We start from the raw sequence: 18,022 nt of genomic DNA, 5'->3' as shown, positions 1-18,022 counted from the left end.
ATGCTTTGCGAGTCAGATAAAAAGATTTATAAATGTTAATATTGTACTTTAATGATTTGAATGAGTCAATTCAAAAGTCAAAAAAGCAATCTGTACGCTCATCTTGGTTGAGAGTGTTGTTGTTCAGTTTGCGTGCTTCACACTCTCCCTGCCCGAAGTTATATCTATGGGTGTAAGTACAAATTACCCAATAACTAAATAAAAATAAGTAGGCAGGGATGAAGAGTGGTTGTCTGAAATTGACCATCCAACAAATAAAGACAATGGCAGAAACAAGTTCAATTGAAGAATTACTAAATTGTTTGGAGCACAAACCTTTGAACTGAGAATATACACAAATAAATGCACACACTAAAGAAGAAATAATATTCAATCAACTACAACAGCTCTACATGTTACAAATTATAAGCATCCCAATGGAGAATGCTTCGTTCATTGATGAAGCGATTGCTGGGCCTTTATGTTGTTTACAGAACCCAAAGAACCTGTCCAAAACCCTACTAAATGATGGGTGAAATACTTGGACTTGTGATCTAATACAAACACCCATAATGCTGTTGAGAGCAAATTTTAAGCATGCAAGAGTGCGTCTATTTGTACGTGTGCCCTAGCTTTCTACTACCTCGGTAACTTCAGCAACGCTGCTAGCTAGTATCAGTCAATAGACGAAGCAGTCTTGTAGCTATAGCTTTTTCTAGTTACGGCTGAGTGTAAAAGTTCTCAGGTTCCAGGAAATGTGCTGGCTGTACTAGAAAGGATTATGAATGCACATACAACAGAAAGTGAGAAGACAGAGACCCAAGTATTTTCTGTGTACATTTCCATGGCATCCGTGAAAGAAAAACGCGTGCGGCTTTCAGCCCAGTTACGAAGTCTATCCGCTTCTGCTGCATATAATGCTCTTCCCTGAAAAACAAGTAGGAATCAGTTTTCTGCTTCTTTAAGCAATAAAAACAAATTTTAGAATGAATTGGGCATTTGCCTTCACTGTTTTTCTGGGGGTAAAAAGGCAGATGTCATCAAGGAGTCCCATTAAATTATGAGCATCTTAATGACTCAACAGTAGTATAAGTCCAAATCTTGAAGTAGGTAAGACTACTTAGTAAATTTATGATCAGACATGCAGCCCCAAGAGCAATAAGAGTAATTTAAAACATAAGCTTCAGAGTATCATAGTGATGTTCCAAAACTTCCTCACTGCACGGAGTCAGTATCCCAGCCCAATAGTCATGGCGATAAGTAATGGAGCCATGGATTCCTGGATGCACCTTTGCCATGGTTGAGTGAGTTCAAAGGTAGAAAATCCAATTGGTAAAGTTTAGAATACCTTGTCATCAAACCAACGACCTCTTCGAAGCCACGCAGTGACCAAAGCAAGTAAGATCCTAGGTGGAGTCAAGTAATTGATGGCCTTCCCATTTCCCTTTACAACACGCATGCGTGGAACTAAAGTTCTAGCAACTGTTTCTGGGAGCTCACAGATGATGTTAAACATCTGTTTATTTTGAATAGTTGATCCACTGCAAACATGCCAAAGACAAAGTTTTTTATATTATTACAATTGTTACATCTTAATGAACCAACTCCACAAGAATAAATATTTTGAAATTGTAAGTTCCGTTGATGCAATTCCATGGTCTGACCCATGCACAGAGGTACATGGGGCTCTTTTGGTAAAGCTCAATTCATCGACTAAAAATAAAGTTGGAGCAAACAATTCTAGTTTAAAATCAATTACTTCATTAAAAATAATAATAATAAAAAAATCATAAGGTACACAAGTACATTGCAGGAAACAGAATATACCCAGCTTACCTCAAGAGCAAGTCTGTCAGAACCATGCCTGGAGAGGCTGTATGCACTCCCACCTTCGACCGTTTACACTCCTTCAAGAGTGATGACTGTAACTGCCTAAGACCACATTTTGTTGAACCGTAGCTATGGATCAAAAAGGATAAACCAATGTTAGCATCATCAGTAAAATTCAGGAATTAGGGAAGAGCACACCAATGAGTTTGTTAATAACAATATTTTAGTCCTGGAGAAACTCTCAGTCTTTTCACCCAAAAAAGGAAATCTTGCCGTATTTGACATGACTTACACAGCTGTCAAAGGGGTGCTAGATCCTCCAGAGCCTGCACCATCCATGTTAAATATGTGGCCCGCCTTGTACTGGCTTCCCATTACACGCATGGCTTCACGAGTGCAAAGTATTGATCCAACCAGATTCGTAGAGACAATCTACCCATACAGTTATGAGAGAACAAGTGGACTAGTTAGGATTGTAGTCACCAACAAAACTAAATAAAGATCAAGTACACACAGGACCAGAAGGTTAACTATATTATACCAGAAAGAAATTCCACACACAACAAATGAAAACGTATTGATGTGCTGTGTGTGTTCCACCTGCACACGCACACACACAACACACTCACAGAGAGAGAGGTTGGACTTATCCACACACGATCTTATTTATTCATTGGTTAAAGATGTTGCTATTAAGAGACTGCTAAATGAGAGAGGGAGACAGAGAAGAAACATAACAGGTTCTAAAATAAGATCATATTCTAATGAACCCAAGCAATTATCTTCCAATGCTCCCACAAAGCAATTGCTTGCTGATTGCAGAGAATGAAGAATCATCTTGATGCTTGATGAGTTTTTAAGAAAATTTCATTTTCAAAAAACAGAAGACAATAATTTTTTAATAAAGAATCTAAAAACAAAAAATTAGCAGAAATCATCTAATTGTGTGCATACCTGTTGAATATCTTCGTCACTGAACTGTAGTAAGGGCCTGAAACCTTTGTTTGTCCCAGCATTGTTTATCTGTAAAAACAATTAGGATAGTGAGAGAATATTCTGATATGCATCCTAAATGGAACAAGAGTCTCTTTCACTATCTGAACCATCAAGATTCAAACTTAACATACTATCCACAAGCAAAGTAAATATGGATACTACCCATCTGATGTATGTGTTTGTTGTATTCTTAAGAACACCACATAACATAAGTCTCCAGATGAGCAAATAGTTAGATGTGAATGCCAGAGAACAGAGAAGATGAGCTGAATCACTAACCCAAATGTCAATTGAACCAAGTTCGTTGATGGCAAAGTTCGACAATTTTTGCACATCATCTGGTTCACAAACATCACACGCAATGCCTACCACTTTTGCATGTTTCAGATTTTTTCTAGCTGAGTCACCTGCAGGTATCATACCTTCCTTCAGATTCTCCTCGAGCTCTTTGATAGTCATGTCCACAGACTCGGAACTGCCTTCACAATATCCAAGCATTGGTAAGAAGTTGTGAGAGGAAAATTAATAGGCAAATAAATAAACAAATTCAACACTCTGGACACCACCTGCGTGAAGTAACAACTACACGATCTCCTGAAAGAAGAAATTCCCGAGCAAGAGCTTTCCCCAATCCCCTTGTACTGTATCAAACAGTTACAACTTACAAGGATTAACCAATAGTATGGATTCTATAGAAACATAACTTCTCCAAATCACAAACTACACCATAGCCTATCCAAGCAGACTGTAGTTGCATTCAAAATATATATACAGTAGAAGGAAAAAAGAAGGAACTTCAAAAGTAATGCTTAAAAGGAAAAAGCTACTAATTAAAAGAAAATGGCCATAACACTTCACCATTTTGTTTAAGAATCTAAAATCAGTGAACAAATTAATAACTCTGTATGAACTATGGCATCACAGATGGAAGTCCTTTACTTTTAATTCATTAAAGCTATATTTTAGAGCACCGAATGGCACCTTGGAATTGGAAATGGAGAAAATTTAATTCAAACTTTCAACTAAATTTCTTCCAATTCCAATTTCAAGCCGCCGATTTGGTGCTTCGGTGCTTCCAAACGCAACGCAAGTTAAAGGAAAAGGCTTGGGGCAAGAGTAATAACTTTGACAACTGTTCATAGGATGCTCAAAGATGTAACTACATAAAAATTGAACAAAAATGTTGAAATTTTTAGGGAAGTACAGACCAAATAGCTAATAAAATTCCAAACAAAGGATGAAGTGCCTTCCACCATTAGACCATATATAAGGATACCTTCCAGTTATGACAACATTTCGTGGACCAGCTTTACTGACTTCCTCTAGAACCATGTTGGCACCTATCATAGTCCCAATAATGATACCTCCAAGCCAGCTATACCATATCAAAGCATTCATCTGGCTGTCTCCACCTTCACAAAATTTTCAAACAATTCAATTTCAAAACTCAGTAATCTGATATCAACGCATATATGTGTATACAACAAAGTGAAAATTGTCTAACCTGACAGCTGAAATCCAATCAAGAGTATTACTCCAGTGCTCATCATTGTCACAATGTATCTTCCAATTTGCATAGCAGCCTGGCCATTTTAGAGAGAGAGAAATGACTTCAACATGTAAAACACCTAATACTTTTAATTTCAGGCATAGTCAATATATTTAGCTAGACAGATTAAGTGGAAGCTATAAAGCATAATAAGAATCGATTAATTTCTGTTTCTTTCATCCAGAAAAGCTAGGGAAAAAGAATTGAACATTTTCATTATTTGATAAAAATAAAATAAAAAATATAAAAAATATAAAAAAAATCAATCCCCCAGCTGAGTCCAGTTCAACTAGTTAGCCAATTAAGGTCAATTAAAAAACATATACTCCGAATGAAACAGTACAAATACGAATAAGAAATTTTCATTTTTCCTTGTTAAATTTACCGATTTTCTAAGCAGCCAAACAACAGGTAAAAGAAACCAGAGAACAAAAACTAATACTACTCACCGCGAACAATTTCTCCTCCAGTTTCGCTACTGCGTTCCGAAACTCTGCATCAGACCGCGAACGTGAACGAGGATCCACAAATACCGCAGATTTCAGAAAATCCAGAACTTTGAACCTCCTTTTAGAGTCCAACTGATCATTTTCCTTCAAATTCTCACACTTTCTCGCAACTTCCGTTTGTTTCTCGGCCAACTCTTCCCCTCCCTCCTCGGATCTAAAGGACCTGCACGGTCGCACACACACTCCTTGGCGACCTTTACATTGCCCTATAAGAGAAATTGAGTCTAAAAACACTAAATTACGGCGAAAACCCCGTCGGACCGGCGGTATTTGGCCGGTTCGGCGGTAGTCGAGCGGTGATATATGGAGATTTGCCACGGCGGGCATGGTGGCCGATCGAAATGGTTAGGTATAGGTTCGACAAGTGGTCCGATAATTGTGTAGTTACAATTTTTGTGGCCAATTTTTTTTTTCCTTCTTCTATCTCACTCACTCAATCACTCTAGCTGTGTCGAACCTCTTGTATAGAAAATTAGAAAGAGGGTTTTGCATATTTAGCACGCAAATACGAGTAGAGAAGCGTGATGACCACACGTTACTGCAACCTCATCTGCATGATATTTGTTTGCCACGTGTAGTGTTGTTTGTTTGATTCATCATGATATTTCTTTTTTTTTTTTTTTCGTAATAATGATATTTGTTTCTTTCTTTCAGCAGTCCAAATTCCACCAACTATAACTCGTAACCGTATACGCGTTGCGGTGCAAGTTGAGTGAAAGTAACTCTGCTGATATTTTTATGAGTTTGTAGGATCATGTCTATAATTACGAGGAAAATTTAGTTTAATCTAAATAAAATTGTTGCAAAATGGTCCTAAAATAAATTAAAAGAAAAATTAATTGTAATCAAATATAAAATTTATTTACTCTTATTCTCTTAATTTTTTTTTTTCACTTAAAAGAAACTTTTACACTCATATGCAGAATATTGTCTCTCCCTTTCTTTAACAATAGTCCATTCATTCCTTCCATTCTTCTAATTAACTCCCAAATTCACCAACCTTAAGTTCTATTTAATGGCAGAACTATAATGGCACTTTACAAATATAATTTCTTCGTAACATTATTAGTCATGAATCATAGATTCTCATACCACACGTTTAACAATCAAATACGTTAGACATATACGTTATTAATATGCCTATTCAATCAAAATACGCCATTTAAATTAGTTGAGCAAATTTTTTTGTTTGATTCTAACCCACTTTATTGAATAGTGTATTTTGCAGTTGAGTGCGCATGCCGCCAGCAATATTGCATCATCCAATGTCCACACGCTATTCTTGTGTTTTTGTAGATTTGAATAAGATGATCTGCCCCTTACGCCATATGAATCAATCTCCTTCAGCCCCTTACGCCATATGAATCAATCTCCTTCAGCCATAGAAAATGTTGTCGCATTAGAGTTAATTTCTGACCCGATCACTCGGTGTGTAACTGTGTTTTTATGTATTAGTAGTTGAAAATCGAAATAAAGTTTAGACTTAATACACCAACCACCAAATACTAAATCTATTGGGTCAACTCGAAGCAGTTGAACATATGATTTAACTTGACACACGAGATCCACTAACCCCCGAAAAAGATCCAATATAGCAGAAAATAAAAAGAAAAAGATATAAAATAAAAAAAGGGATTTGATTAAAGAAAGAAAATGGAAATTTCTTTGAAAAGAATAAAAAATAATAATAATACTTTAGAAGGTAAAAAAGTAAAGAAATAAATAATTAGAGAAATGTTTATAAGTATAATAATTTTAAGAGGGGCATTCTGTGTAATTTTATAAATTATAGGCATAAAATATACAGTAAGAAAAAAAAAAGAGAGAGATTATTGCAGTATATAACAGTACATAATACAAATTTTTTTTTTTTTTTTTTCCACAGTACATAATACAAATGACATTACAATTTTAAATAAAGAAAAAAATGGTGAAACAAAATTTATGCGGCTGACACATCAGTTAAGCTTTACCACAACACTCCGTAGTAAAAACTTGAGCTTCCTCCGCTTAGATGAAAGATTATGAAAATTATAAAATCTTAAGCCTTATGATTTACTATATCTCTTAGAATAGTTTTATGTTATTAATAAATTAGAAATCATAATAGTGTACAAAAATTTTATTTTGTTCGATTTTATGAAAATTTAATTATAAAAATTCATTTTTTCAAATAGGTGTTTTTTATAATTTTTAAAAAAAAATTTAATATTTTTTGAGTTTTTTGAAAACTGTTTAAAAAAAAATTAAAGTAAACAAATTCATTAACTTTTCAAAGAGGTCTTGAACAGTAGCAAAAATATGTTTGCCAACATCTGTTGGGTACCACATTTGTTTGAGAAAAGAACTCAAATATGAATGGATACATTGTTTTTTAAAAACAATTATAAATAAAATAGAAAATTCCCTTCCAAGAATTATAAAAGACATTCCTTTTCACTTTTTATAAAACTAAAATTACAACAGCTCTTATATATATATATATATATATTTGGTCACACACACGTGTTTTTTCTGAGACTTGAGATTGATATCACTAGGCCACTAGCCCGTTGGTCTATTCATATACTTTGAAACATTTATTTTTTTTAATAAATTTTTTTTTTTCATTTTCAAAAGTTCAAACAAACATAAAATTACCATGTGCTTATTTGACAACTGTTTTTGCTTTAAATTTTGTGTTGCACGAAGTGTATTGTAGCACAGCAAAACACTGAAACACATTTGATAATTTATGTTATATTTTGAATAATATCGATTTTGCTATCAAAAAGGCCCAAATCCAAAACACCACCAAATTGATGTTCGGTATTTTCTTTTATACAGTAGCAAAAGCATTGTAGCCCCAAAAGAAAATAGAAAGTTTAGGTGACTTTCTACCCATTTTGTTTCTCACTCTTAAAACATGTTCTTTATTAAATATGTTTTCACGTTTTACTTCCAAAATTTTATAACAAATTTGACCATAATTGTTTTTAATCACTCGTTTTTTTTTTGGTAATTAAGTGGTATAGCATAAAAAAACATGTTTACTTTTTTTTATAAATTATAGGCATAATTGTTTTTAATCACTCTGTTTTTTTTTTTTTGGTAATTGAGTGGTATAGCATAAAAAAAAAAAAAACTAAAAATAACAATAAGAAAAAAAAATGGGTGGAAAAAAAAAAAAAAAAAGAAAAAAGAAAAAGCAAAGCAGTCCACAGTAGTGGCCCAAATAAAAACACACCAACCCAGGCCCAATAAAAACGTTATATTCTAATTTCAAGCAAAACACAGGCGTATCCAACACCTATGAATTGCCATGGGCGGGGCAGATCAACAAGTTTGAGAGCATCAGCTTATTGTGAGTTGGTGGGTGGCGGCAGAGGGCTCATGTGATGATGGGTTGAGGAGAAAGTAAAGAAAGGGTTTGTATGTGTCGGCTGAAAGAAAGACGATTGTAAGTTCGACTCTGCAACAATTTCTTCAGCAAAGGACAATCGCATTTCCTGCTTAGAAAATAGTTTCAATCGAATTGCATATTTGTTTCTGAATATTTTGTTATTTCTCACCTTCCACGCAGGGGCAGAGCCAGAAAAAATTCAGGGTGCACAGTATAGATAAAAAAATAAAATCAATGAACATTAAAAAAATCCTTGAAATAAAGAGGCAAATTAGAAACTAAATTATTGCAAAATAATATGCAAATAAAATGAAAAAATTTGAAAGGAAAAAAGGAAATAAAAATGAGAGAAGGTTGAAAGGAAAAAAATTAAAGTTTGATTTAAAAAAAAAAAATTGACAAGAGATAATTTTAAAAAATAAAAATTTTAAGGGTGACATTATATATATTTTCTCACATATATATGTAAATATATAAAAAAAGTACTATATATATTATTGTCCACACGTGATATACAAAACTAGCCAAAGTTCATTTTCAAATCATGACTCATCTTTTTTTCAATTTTTGTTTTATAATTGGATGACGCATAAATCTTTCAATGAATTAGTGATAGTATAAGACCCACGAGATGATCTCTGAGTACTCACACTGATGAAACAAGTGCTTATGTTTCAAGATAAAATAGTCTGTTTGAGATTGCTTTTTTATTACTTGAAATCGTTTTTATTAATTGTGTTTAGATATATTTGGTAATCATTAAAAATAATTTTAATGGCTATTAAGTAGAGCGTTTGAATGAAATTATAATTTGGAACTTTTAAAACTACATTCTGAATAAATATTAAATATTTTGGGTAATTCTTTTTCATTAGTCAATTATGGCAATTTTTTATTTTTTATTTTTTATTTTTTAAAACAATTAAATACATTACTTAATAAAGTTGCTATTATCAAATATGGTAATATCCTGTTAAAAAGATATTATTGTAAAATTAGCAATAAATTTTTTAAAAAAATTATTGTTACAAAATAAATTTTAAAATAATTTAATTATAAAAAATACTCATTATAATGTGTTATCAAACCATTAACATATTTTTAATTGACCACAATTTTTTGACAACTCTATTAATAAAAACTTTTTTAATTCCAACAACAACCCCAAACAAGTTCATAGTATGTAAACATTTGGGTGCATTGTGAAGTGAAGAGCGAGTTTGTAATTTCTCTTGGATAGCTAATCATAGGCAAAATGAGTGTCTTGGGATAGCATGTTTAAACTAAATAAGTTTGCACCAAAAAATGGTTGGAATATGTTGAATAATAATGACTACAGGGGCATTTTTAAGGGAGTAAGGATTTAGTGGGTGATGGAATCCATTATATGATGTCATTGGCATTGAGATTAGGGGATTGGTAAGTTGGTAATGTCAATATCGGAAGGGGGTTAGAAATACATCAAGGTTGTGACCACTGTTTATTGGTGAATAGATATTTTGTTTTTCATTCATATGTATTATTTAATACGCAATTCTTTTTAAAATTTGATATTTAATTTGTATCGATTCGTTTATATTGACTTTATTTAAATTCATTATATCATAACCATAACCAATAATGCAAACCATATTCTCACTCTCACAATAATTTTTTTGTTAGAAAATTCCAACACTCTTTGAATAGATGAGTTTATACCATTGATATTAGAAATCCATTAATTAATTTAAAACACTTGTTAACAACTCACCATACATATTTTTTATTTAGAAATAAATCACAGTATAGTAACAAAAACAAAAACAAACACGGTGCTCATGTTCCACGTGAAATTGAAACCTAAAACAGCAATGGTTGCCAAATGGGCCAAAAATTTCCCCAAACAAACCGATCAAATTGCATTCCTCTCTAAAACCTAAGCGTGTGTGTGGACTCTCTTGTTTCTCATGAGAGGGGCCCACAAATGAGCTAGCAGGCATTGAAATCATTGCGAGGAAGCATCCATTGTTGTATCATGTGAGCAATAAACAATGGGGTTTGGGCAACAGAGACAGCAAGAAATTTTGAAGAGCTGAACATTCTAATCGTTGTCACATTTGGGAGAGAGACGCAAAGCGTCGGTGTGGGGGCTTCAATTATAGCAAGAAAATCCTCAGAAAAGCAAGCCCCCAACTCCAAATTCTCTTCCCTTCCCTTCTCTGTTTTCCTTTCCTTCTGGAGGAGAGAAGATGCAGAGGTCCCAAGATCAACGGTCAAGATCTGCCAAACCCACCACCATACACGGCTTCGCCCAGTTCGGAGATCTCCTTGCTGTTCAGAAATTACTTCGTGACAACCCTTCTCTGCTCAATGACCGAAACCCCGTTGTGAGATCTCTCTCTATATCTGTCTTTCTCTGTTATGCACACACACACGTACACACATTGTGTAAATGAAGAAACCCCATTATTGTAAATTGTAAGGATTATGAATCATTGTTGGTGAAAAGAATTAGTTAACTTTGGATGACTCTTCTATAAGAATTCTGGATGCATTTGATCTTATATTCTAATATTACTCTCCCCTTTTGAAAAGAAAAGGATTAAATGATTGCTTCTGAAGATCTAGTGTAGATATGTAAATAGACCTGCATTTTTACATTTGATTGACCTTCAGGGCCAATAGAAATGCAATGCAGTGGGTTTTCAAAATGGAAGAAAAATCTCAGATTTTGATGTGAGTGAGAAAAAATCAAGTTGGTCTAATTATGTAAACAATTGGGTTAGAGAAAAGTGGGTTTTTCATAATAGGTCCCAGGATTATTTGGATAGGATAATTTAATTCATTGACACCAGAGAACAGTGTGAAGTTAATCAAAGTGACATAGAGATGCATTAGAATTAACAGCTTTTAGACATAGGTACTACTGACTGATGAAAAAACCAGGAGCTAAGATTGTTTCTTTCTGTCAAGCAAATACTAGTGATAACATTTAACCTGAACATATCCAATGACATGGTCCTAACTCTTATCTGGTGTGAGTGGGCAGAAAAGGATATATGACGGTTGCGATGGAGATAACTTGAGTTAGTTTTGTGCTCCTTTGGGACTTTAGGAACATTTTAGGGATTAATTTTAGCTAATCTCGGTGTTTCTGAGCCATGTCCTGTAACAGTACAACACTATGATTGTGGCATTGTAGCAATGGCTCTACTTTCTTTGTTTTTGGCTATTGGTTGTAGCAACTTCATCTGTTAAAAATCGAGGATAATGAATTGCAATATGAAATCTTGCATCTGTCTGAATAATGCATATTCCTAAGTTGTTAGATTTTTTAGGTTATTTTTTCTAGATGCTTTGTGTGTGACATATTGGAGAACTTAACTTAGTTATTGAACAAAAAAAATAGAATCCCATCAATACATCCTAAGAAGTTTGAACATTTGTAAGGTGTCTTGTTTGTATTAGACACGTAACGGATATTCATCTTTTTCGTGAACTTTTGGGTGTGTGTCCAACATCTAATAGATTTGTACATACCTTACTGACCCCCCCCCCCCCCCCCCCCACACACACACACACACACAAAATAAAAAGATGGATAAACTGGAACTGTAAAGACAAGTAAAATCAAGGGTTTTTATAAAAACCTCACTTACATAAAGTAAGATACATGATAGTTTTACGTGCCTGCCCATGCACGCATATATGTCGTGTCTTTATTGTGCATGTGTCCATCCAACAAAGGTGACCGTACGGTAAAAATTCACAATATAACCATTGGATATCATTTTTATGAATCAAACTGTCAATAATGCAATCTCATATGTAAATATATATTTCTTTCTTGGTGTATCTCACTGTGCCCATATCATATTTTCTTAAATATTCGGCAGTTCCACATGTCTATGTCTTTTAGTTTTCATTTCTACTACCCTCAAATGAATCCACTTTTAAAAGCACCTTCAAGTTACATGCACTTAAACCTGTGGATATCTCTCATTTTATTTACCACCGCTGATTATTTGGTTATTGGTTGATTTTTTATAGTTTCTTTTTTCTTTTAATTTCTTTGTTTTGTTTTTTAGTTAGGTGGGGGTCAGGTGCTCATTGTAGAAATGCTTTAAAGAAATCAGAATTTTAATTCATAAATGTGAACTTTCTTTTCTGATTGCTGGGCAAATTAATGCATAGATATCTTGGTCTCATTGTTTTTTATTTGAAATTCCTACATTATGAAAGGGTAAACAAGAGTGACCATTTTCAATAATTATGAAGAATATTCTTTATTATATTTTTGCTTGAAGTATTCTCCTGAATACTAATTATCTGGATTGCAGGCTAACTCATTCATTAAATATAAAAGAAATTGTAAAATTTTATTTCTTGGTTTGTCTGCTCAGTGAGTTGTTTATTTTTTGTTTAAATGCAGATGGCACAAACACCTCTTCATGTTTCTGCTGGATACAACAATGTTGAAATAGTCAAGTTTTTGCTTGATTGGCGAGGGCCAGAAAAGGCCGAGTTAGAAGCCAAGAACATGGTGGGTAAAACTTATCCATCATCTGAGTTGTGGTACTTGCCTTCGATTATAACTGCAGCTCTGGTCAATTGACTCAAAATTGTATAATTGTGTGATTCCGTGGTGTTAAATATGGTGTATATTGCAGTATGGAGAAACTCCTTTGCACATGGCAGCGAAGAATGGGTGCAATGAAGCTGCACGGTTGCTCCTTTCTCATGGTGCTTTTGTAGAAGCCAAAGCAAATGTGTGTCTCCTTGCCTTCTTGTTATGCTTTTTTGGTTGAATTGGTAATATAAAGTTGGATTTTAGGTTTTACTGTCTGAATGTTCTCTTTCTCTTGCATCTTATTTGTGCAGAATGGGATGACTCCATTGCACCTTGCTGTTTGGCACTCACTACATGCTGAAGACTGCTCAACTGTCAAGACATTGCTTGAGTATAGTGCCGATTGCAGTTCCAAAGACAATGTGCGATTGGTCGCCATTATATAACAGACACATGTTCCATTGTTCTAATAAATGTTAGTAATTTGTAAAACCTTTGAAATGCAGGAGGGCATGACTCCCTTAAACCATCTTTCACAAGGTCCCGGAAGTGAGAAATTGCGGAAACTTCTTAACTGGCACCTTGAAGAGCAGAGAAAACGTAAAGCCATTGAAGCATGCAGTGAGACAAAAGCTAAGATGGATGAACTTGAAGATGCGATATCCAGCATTGTGGGCCTGCATGAGCTTAAATTACAACTCCGTAAATGGGCAAAGGGGATGCTTTTGGATGAGAGGCGCAGGGCCCTAGGGCTAAAAGTTGCCCCTCGAAGACCTCCTCATATGGCCTTCCTTGGCAATCCTGGAACAGGTAATTGTTTATCAGATTGTCTCCAAATCCAGGGGCGGATCCTGGAATTTCTGCTTGGGGGGTGCAAACATGAAAATGAAAATCAAATTAGGTGTATGAGAATCAAATATATAAAGTTTATATATACTCATAAGTTTAATTTATTTTTGGGTAAAGTGCAAAAAAAAACTTGAACTATATCTGAATTTGCAAGTAACCCCCTTGGACTATATTTTGTGCATAATACCCCTTGAACTATCACATTCTGTTGCAATATGCCCCAATGCCTAGACTATATTTCATTAAATGACCATAATACCCTTTCTTTTTGAATTACACTTAAATATAATTTTCTTTTAGAAATAAATTATGAAAAAAACTCAATACTATTGATGACATATTCTCCATTAAATTTGCATAAATTTAACTTTAATTTTTAATATTAATTGTTTAAATAAAAATCTTAAGTAGAAAATTTTAAAACAATTTAAGTAATTTATTATTTTTTTATGAATATATTGTATGAAAAAGAAGGTATTTTTTATTTAGGTAATTTATTAAATTTTCATAAATATATTGTATGAAAAAGAAGGTATTTTTTTATGGTAAAAATAGTTTAAACTGAGTATAATAAGTTCTATTAAAAATTGTATAATTAATTATTAGTTAATCATATTAGAAAATATAATTACAAATCTATTTATTGTTTTTTCATTTTTATGATAATTTGATACTAATAATAAAATTGAGTTAAATGGGATAATTATTATTTAGATAAGTGAAAAGATAAGAAAAATAATTTAATAAGAAATGACAAATTTAACGAGAAAGGGTAAAATGGTCTTTTGTGATGGGTTTATCTTTAAGTACAACAAATCAATAGTTCAGGGGGTTATTTGCAAAAGGCAATAGTTTAGAGTTTTTTTTTTTGAACTTTACCCTTTATTTATTACAATAGAAGTTTTAGTATATATTTCTTAATATAAAAGATTGTTAAAGAGATTATTTTATAAATTAAAAGTAATTTATAATCTTTAAAGCTTAAACACATGAAATGAGAAGTTCGGAAATATTGATTATCTTTAAGTTATTTTTTTTTTCTTCAAAATGGAAGCTTTAAAAATAAGGTAAAAAAGAGGCCAAATTGAGGTTTCGTTTGCAGGGACCAAAAATCGTATCTTTTTCATATTTGGAACTTATTATTTATAGGACCTCTTAAGTAGGATTTTTCTTTTCAAACTTTCGGGTCCCCATGTAGGTCTATCCTTGTCCACATCCTTCTTTGAATGCTTTCATTTCTGGTATATGCCTGTAAATTGCACCTATATAAGAACAATCTTATGATGTATTTTTGTTGTTAGTCTGTTAGATACTACCTTAGTTTTTCCCGTGTTACATGCATCCCTTGGCTAATGTGTTATAGAGCCAAATTCCATCATTTATTTGCTAAACTGTGATGTGCCAGAATTTTGTTATTATCCTTTTTATACCATTTTATAAATTATGTGTTAACAAGTGTTGAACTGCGATAGCATCTTTTTTGGTCTCGAGTTTGTCGTAAAACCTACAGTCTAAACCCTGCTATTCCTCGTTGATGCAGTGGTGAGTTGGTCTTCATTTCACATGTTAATACTGTAACTCTTTCAGCTTATCCTGATTAGTGATTGCTACCTAATACCTACCTATACATTCTTGTAAATACACTTTTTTCAAGCTGTCATTTTTTTTCCCTGGCGCCTGCTGATCTCTGCATTCTTATTGCAGCTGACCTCATTATTGAAAATGTTGTTTCTTGATAGTTCAACATTTGGTACCTTATCACATGGCTGGTTTTGTTGTTGTCTTCAACATCTCCTTTTCAATTTGATGGGTTTTCATGATCACAAAGGAATTGCTTTTGCACTTCATTTGTTAGTGAACCAAAGATAGTTAAAATGGTTGGTCTTAGGGGTATTTCAGATTCTCAATCATCACTAATAAATATGCCTTTAACTCTAGTTTTACCAAAAGTTCATCTCATAGTGTCAATTTTATCTATCCAATCTAAAAAACTTAAGCCCCTAAAGCAAAATTCTGAAATACTAAATTGTCGTTCTGAGAATCGTATTTGCTCAATCAAAGTCAATTTTTTTTTACCTAATTATTATTTTTCCTCAATTTTTCCTATTGGTAGTAATTTCATCAGGCAATGTCCTCTGATATCAAGATCTTTATTTGGTATCCTTATAAAAAAATCAAAATATCATTTTTTAGGAATGATATCATATTCTTTTACCAAGTCGATGAAAACCATGGACTCAAATCAACTAAAGCCTGTCTCAACTATGAGGGATTGAAACTACATGGTTTATTTTAAGATTATTTTATAGTTTTTATGTTATTTTATTGAAGAGTTCAAGCAAAGTGTTAATACACGTTGAATTGATTCATTGCGTAATTGATATCTCCAGAAGTTGTTTAAATTGCTCTGCCTTATATCTTGTATGGTTAATTACAATGCATGATCACCTGTATATGTAACAGGTAAAACAATGGTTGCTCGAATACTTGGAAGATTGCTTCATATGGTGGGAATTTTACCTACTGACAAAGTAACAGAAGTGCAAAGAACTGATTTGGTCGGGGAATTTGTTGGTCATACCGGACCAAAGACTAGGAGAAAGGTACTCCATTTTCCTACTGAAATCTTATATTGCCATTTTTATTTTTGGGTAAAGGTAAGTTTACCATTTTTTTGTATTAACAAAAGCGGGTACTTTAATGAAGTAATTCATTGCACATTGTCTGCAGATAAAAGAAGCCGAGGGAGGAATCCTATTTGTGGATGAAGCCTATCGACTAATACCTATGCAGAAGGCAGATGATAAGGACTATGGTTTGGAAGCTTTGGAGGAGATCATGTCTTTCATGGACAGTGGAAAAGTAGTAGTCATTTTTGCTGGCTACAGTGAACCAATGAAGCGCGTGATCACTTCTAATGAAGGATTCTGCAGAAGGGTGACTAAGTTTTTTCATTTTGATGATTTTAGTTCGAAAGACCTAGCCAAGATTCTTCATCTTAAGATAAATAATCAAGCAGAGGATAGTTTGTTATATGGATTTAAGTTGCATTCTTCCTGTAGCATGGATGCAGTAGCAGAATTGATAGAGAGAAAAACCACTGAGAAGCAGCGTAAGGAGATGAATGGAGGTTTAGTGGATCCAATGCTAGTTAATGCTAGAGAGAATTTGGATCTGAGGCTCAATTTTGACTGTATAGACACAGATGAACTACTTACGATTACCCTCGAGGATTTAGAAGGAGGTCTTCAATTGTTATCACAGTGAGACAAAGGAGGGAAAAAAAAAAAATCTCGAAACAATTCATTTGGCGGATATATTTCGAATTAAGAATGTTTGTCTCAATCATTGCAGAAGACTCTGAGGTTGTCATGATGTGGGTTTGACAATTAGCAGTTGTATGTTAGGAGACATTCTTTTATTGTATACGTTCCCCGTTTTGAAAGAATAGATTTATGATTTCCATAGATATTCTTGAAATTCTTTATTTCTACACATGTAGAAGATTATTTGTTTTGACCTCTTAATGTATAGCCGTCTTTGGAAGTTTGGGTTCATTTTCTGTGTTCATTCAAGTTAAATAATAAGCTAAAGTTAATTGCAGATTACTCACTTCCGTTAGTTCTTCCATTTTCTTTGGTCTTTCATTTTCGTATTTCAGTTTTTTGTTTTTGGATGCTTTCTTTATTTTTGCTCCTCCTTTAGTTGGTTCAGATTTTTTATCCTTCCAAAGTCGGTCTGAGATCATAAGCTGCAAAACTGGACTGTCGTGGTAAAAATCACATGTTCGCATTGTGCATATAACTTTCTATCTGAGATAAATAATCAAAACCTTTTTTTACTGAAATCATTTTGTTCAGCTAATGCTTTGGAGATTAGGTATGTGCTCTGCATATGTATGAATATGTTGCCCCTCACAATGAAATATAAATTATTATTTATGCTTATAAGTCGTTATTTTGAGAGTACTTGTTTAGACTTTAGAGGTAGGTTACAAGGACTATGGTAAGTGTATATTTGTAGGTTGAACACGTGAAAATGGACTGAGATAAGTATGTGTTTGTAGGTTAAACATGGTCATATATAAATCCTCATTCAACCATAAACTTAAAGCTTAAATTGTTTCAAGGTGTAAGAATGTCAATTTGTTACATTATCTTGACAAATTTTTTTTTTGGTTGGGTGCCCATTCAAGAATTTGACATTCTATTTTGAGAACCGGAAGAGATAACAAAAAGTTACAATCTTAAGAATCTTAAGAGATTCTTTTTTGCATAACAGAATCTCTTTAATTTACTTGTAATAAAAATTTCCAAGTTGAATAGGATGGTGAGATTGAAATTGGACCACAGAATTAAGCTTAATTTTGATGCATCAAC

At 33.2% G+C, this 18,022-nt stretch overlaps 2 protein-coding genes across 3 annotated transcripts; one reads left to right on the top strand and one right to left on the bottom strand.

Moving 5' to 3' along the window:
- Positions 1–343: 343 nt before the first annotated feature.
- On the bottom strand, positions 344–5,344 carry LOC132280037 (probable chlorophyll(ide) b reductase NYC1, chloroplastic). The gene is made up of 10 exons (XM_059782140.1): positions 4,804–5,344; positions 4,310–4,388; positions 4,082–4,217; positions 3,372–3,446; positions 3,085–3,280; positions 2,764–2,832; positions 2,102–2,241; positions 1,816–1,938; positions 1,328–1,520; positions 344–906 (listed from the first exon to the last, which is right to left on the bottom strand). The coding sequence occupies exons 1-10, from the start codon at positions 5,188–5,190 to the stop codon at positions 721–723; spliced, it is 1,584 nt and encodes a 527-aa protein (XP_059638123.1). The 5' UTR covers positions 5,191–5,344; the 3' UTR covers positions 344–720.
- A 4,775-nt stretch (positions 5,345–10,119) lies between these two features.
- Positions 10,120–17,200, top strand: LOC132280035 (uncharacterized). 2 transcript variants are annotated; one of them, XM_059782138.1, is made up of 7 exons: positions 10,120–10,611; positions 12,657–12,767; positions 12,895–12,993; positions 13,106–13,216; positions 13,301–13,604; positions 16,107–16,246; positions 16,374–17,200. In XM_059782138.1, the coding sequence occupies exons 1-7, from the start codon at positions 10,474–10,476 to the stop codon at positions 16,908–16,910; spliced, it is 1,440 nt and encodes a 479-aa protein (XP_059638121.1). In that variant the 5' UTR covers positions 10,120–10,473; the 3' UTR covers positions 16,911–17,200. The 2 variants fall into 2 exon arrangements, with proteins under 2 accessions (XP_059638121.1, XP_059638122.1); XM_059782139.1 differs by lacking the exon at positions 10,120–10,611 and having other exon boundaries at positions 12,724–12,799.
- Positions 17,201–18,022: the final 822 nt, after the last annotated feature.

Source organism: Cornus florida, unplaced genomic scaffold (assembly GCF_030987335.1).
Source record: "Cornus florida cultivar Cherokee Brave unplaced genomic scaffold, ASM3098733v1 CherokeeBrave_3.0.0_Hap2_Chr10, whole genome shotgun sequence".
NCBI lineage: Eukaryota > Viridiplantae > Streptophyta > Magnoliopsida > Cornales > Cornaceae > Cornus > Cornus florida.
Note: the sequence above shows the minus strand (reverse complement) of the source record. Positions and strands in the feature narration are given on the sequence as shown.

Excerpts from the sequence above, each read along its gene's own strand:
- LOC132280037 (XM_059782140.1), bottom strand. The coding sequence starts at position 5,190 with ATGCCCGCCGTGGCAAATCTCCATATATCACCGCTCGACTACCGCCGA. Across the intron at positions 2,242-2,763 it reads GTGACGAAGATATTCAACAG|ATTGTCTCTACGAATCTGGT; the intron begins GTATGCACACAA and ends CTGTATGGGTAG. Across the intron at positions 1,521-1,815 it reads CTGACAGACTTGCTCTTGAG|TGGATCAACTATTCAAAATA; the intron begins GTAAGCTGGGTA and ends GCATGTTTGCAG.
- LOC132280035 (XM_059782138.1), top strand. The coding sequence starts at position 10,474 with ATGCAGAGGTCCCAAGATCAACGGTCAAGATCTGCCAAACCCACCACC. Across the intron at positions 12,768-12,894 it reads AGTTAGAAGCCAAGAACATG|TATGGAGAAACTCCTTTGCA; the intron begins GTGGGTAAAACT and ends TGTATATTGCAG. Across the intron at positions 13,217-13,300 it reads ATTGCAGTTCCAAAGACAAT|GAGGGCATGACTCCCTTAAA; the intron begins GTGCGATTGGTC and ends TTTGAAATGCAG.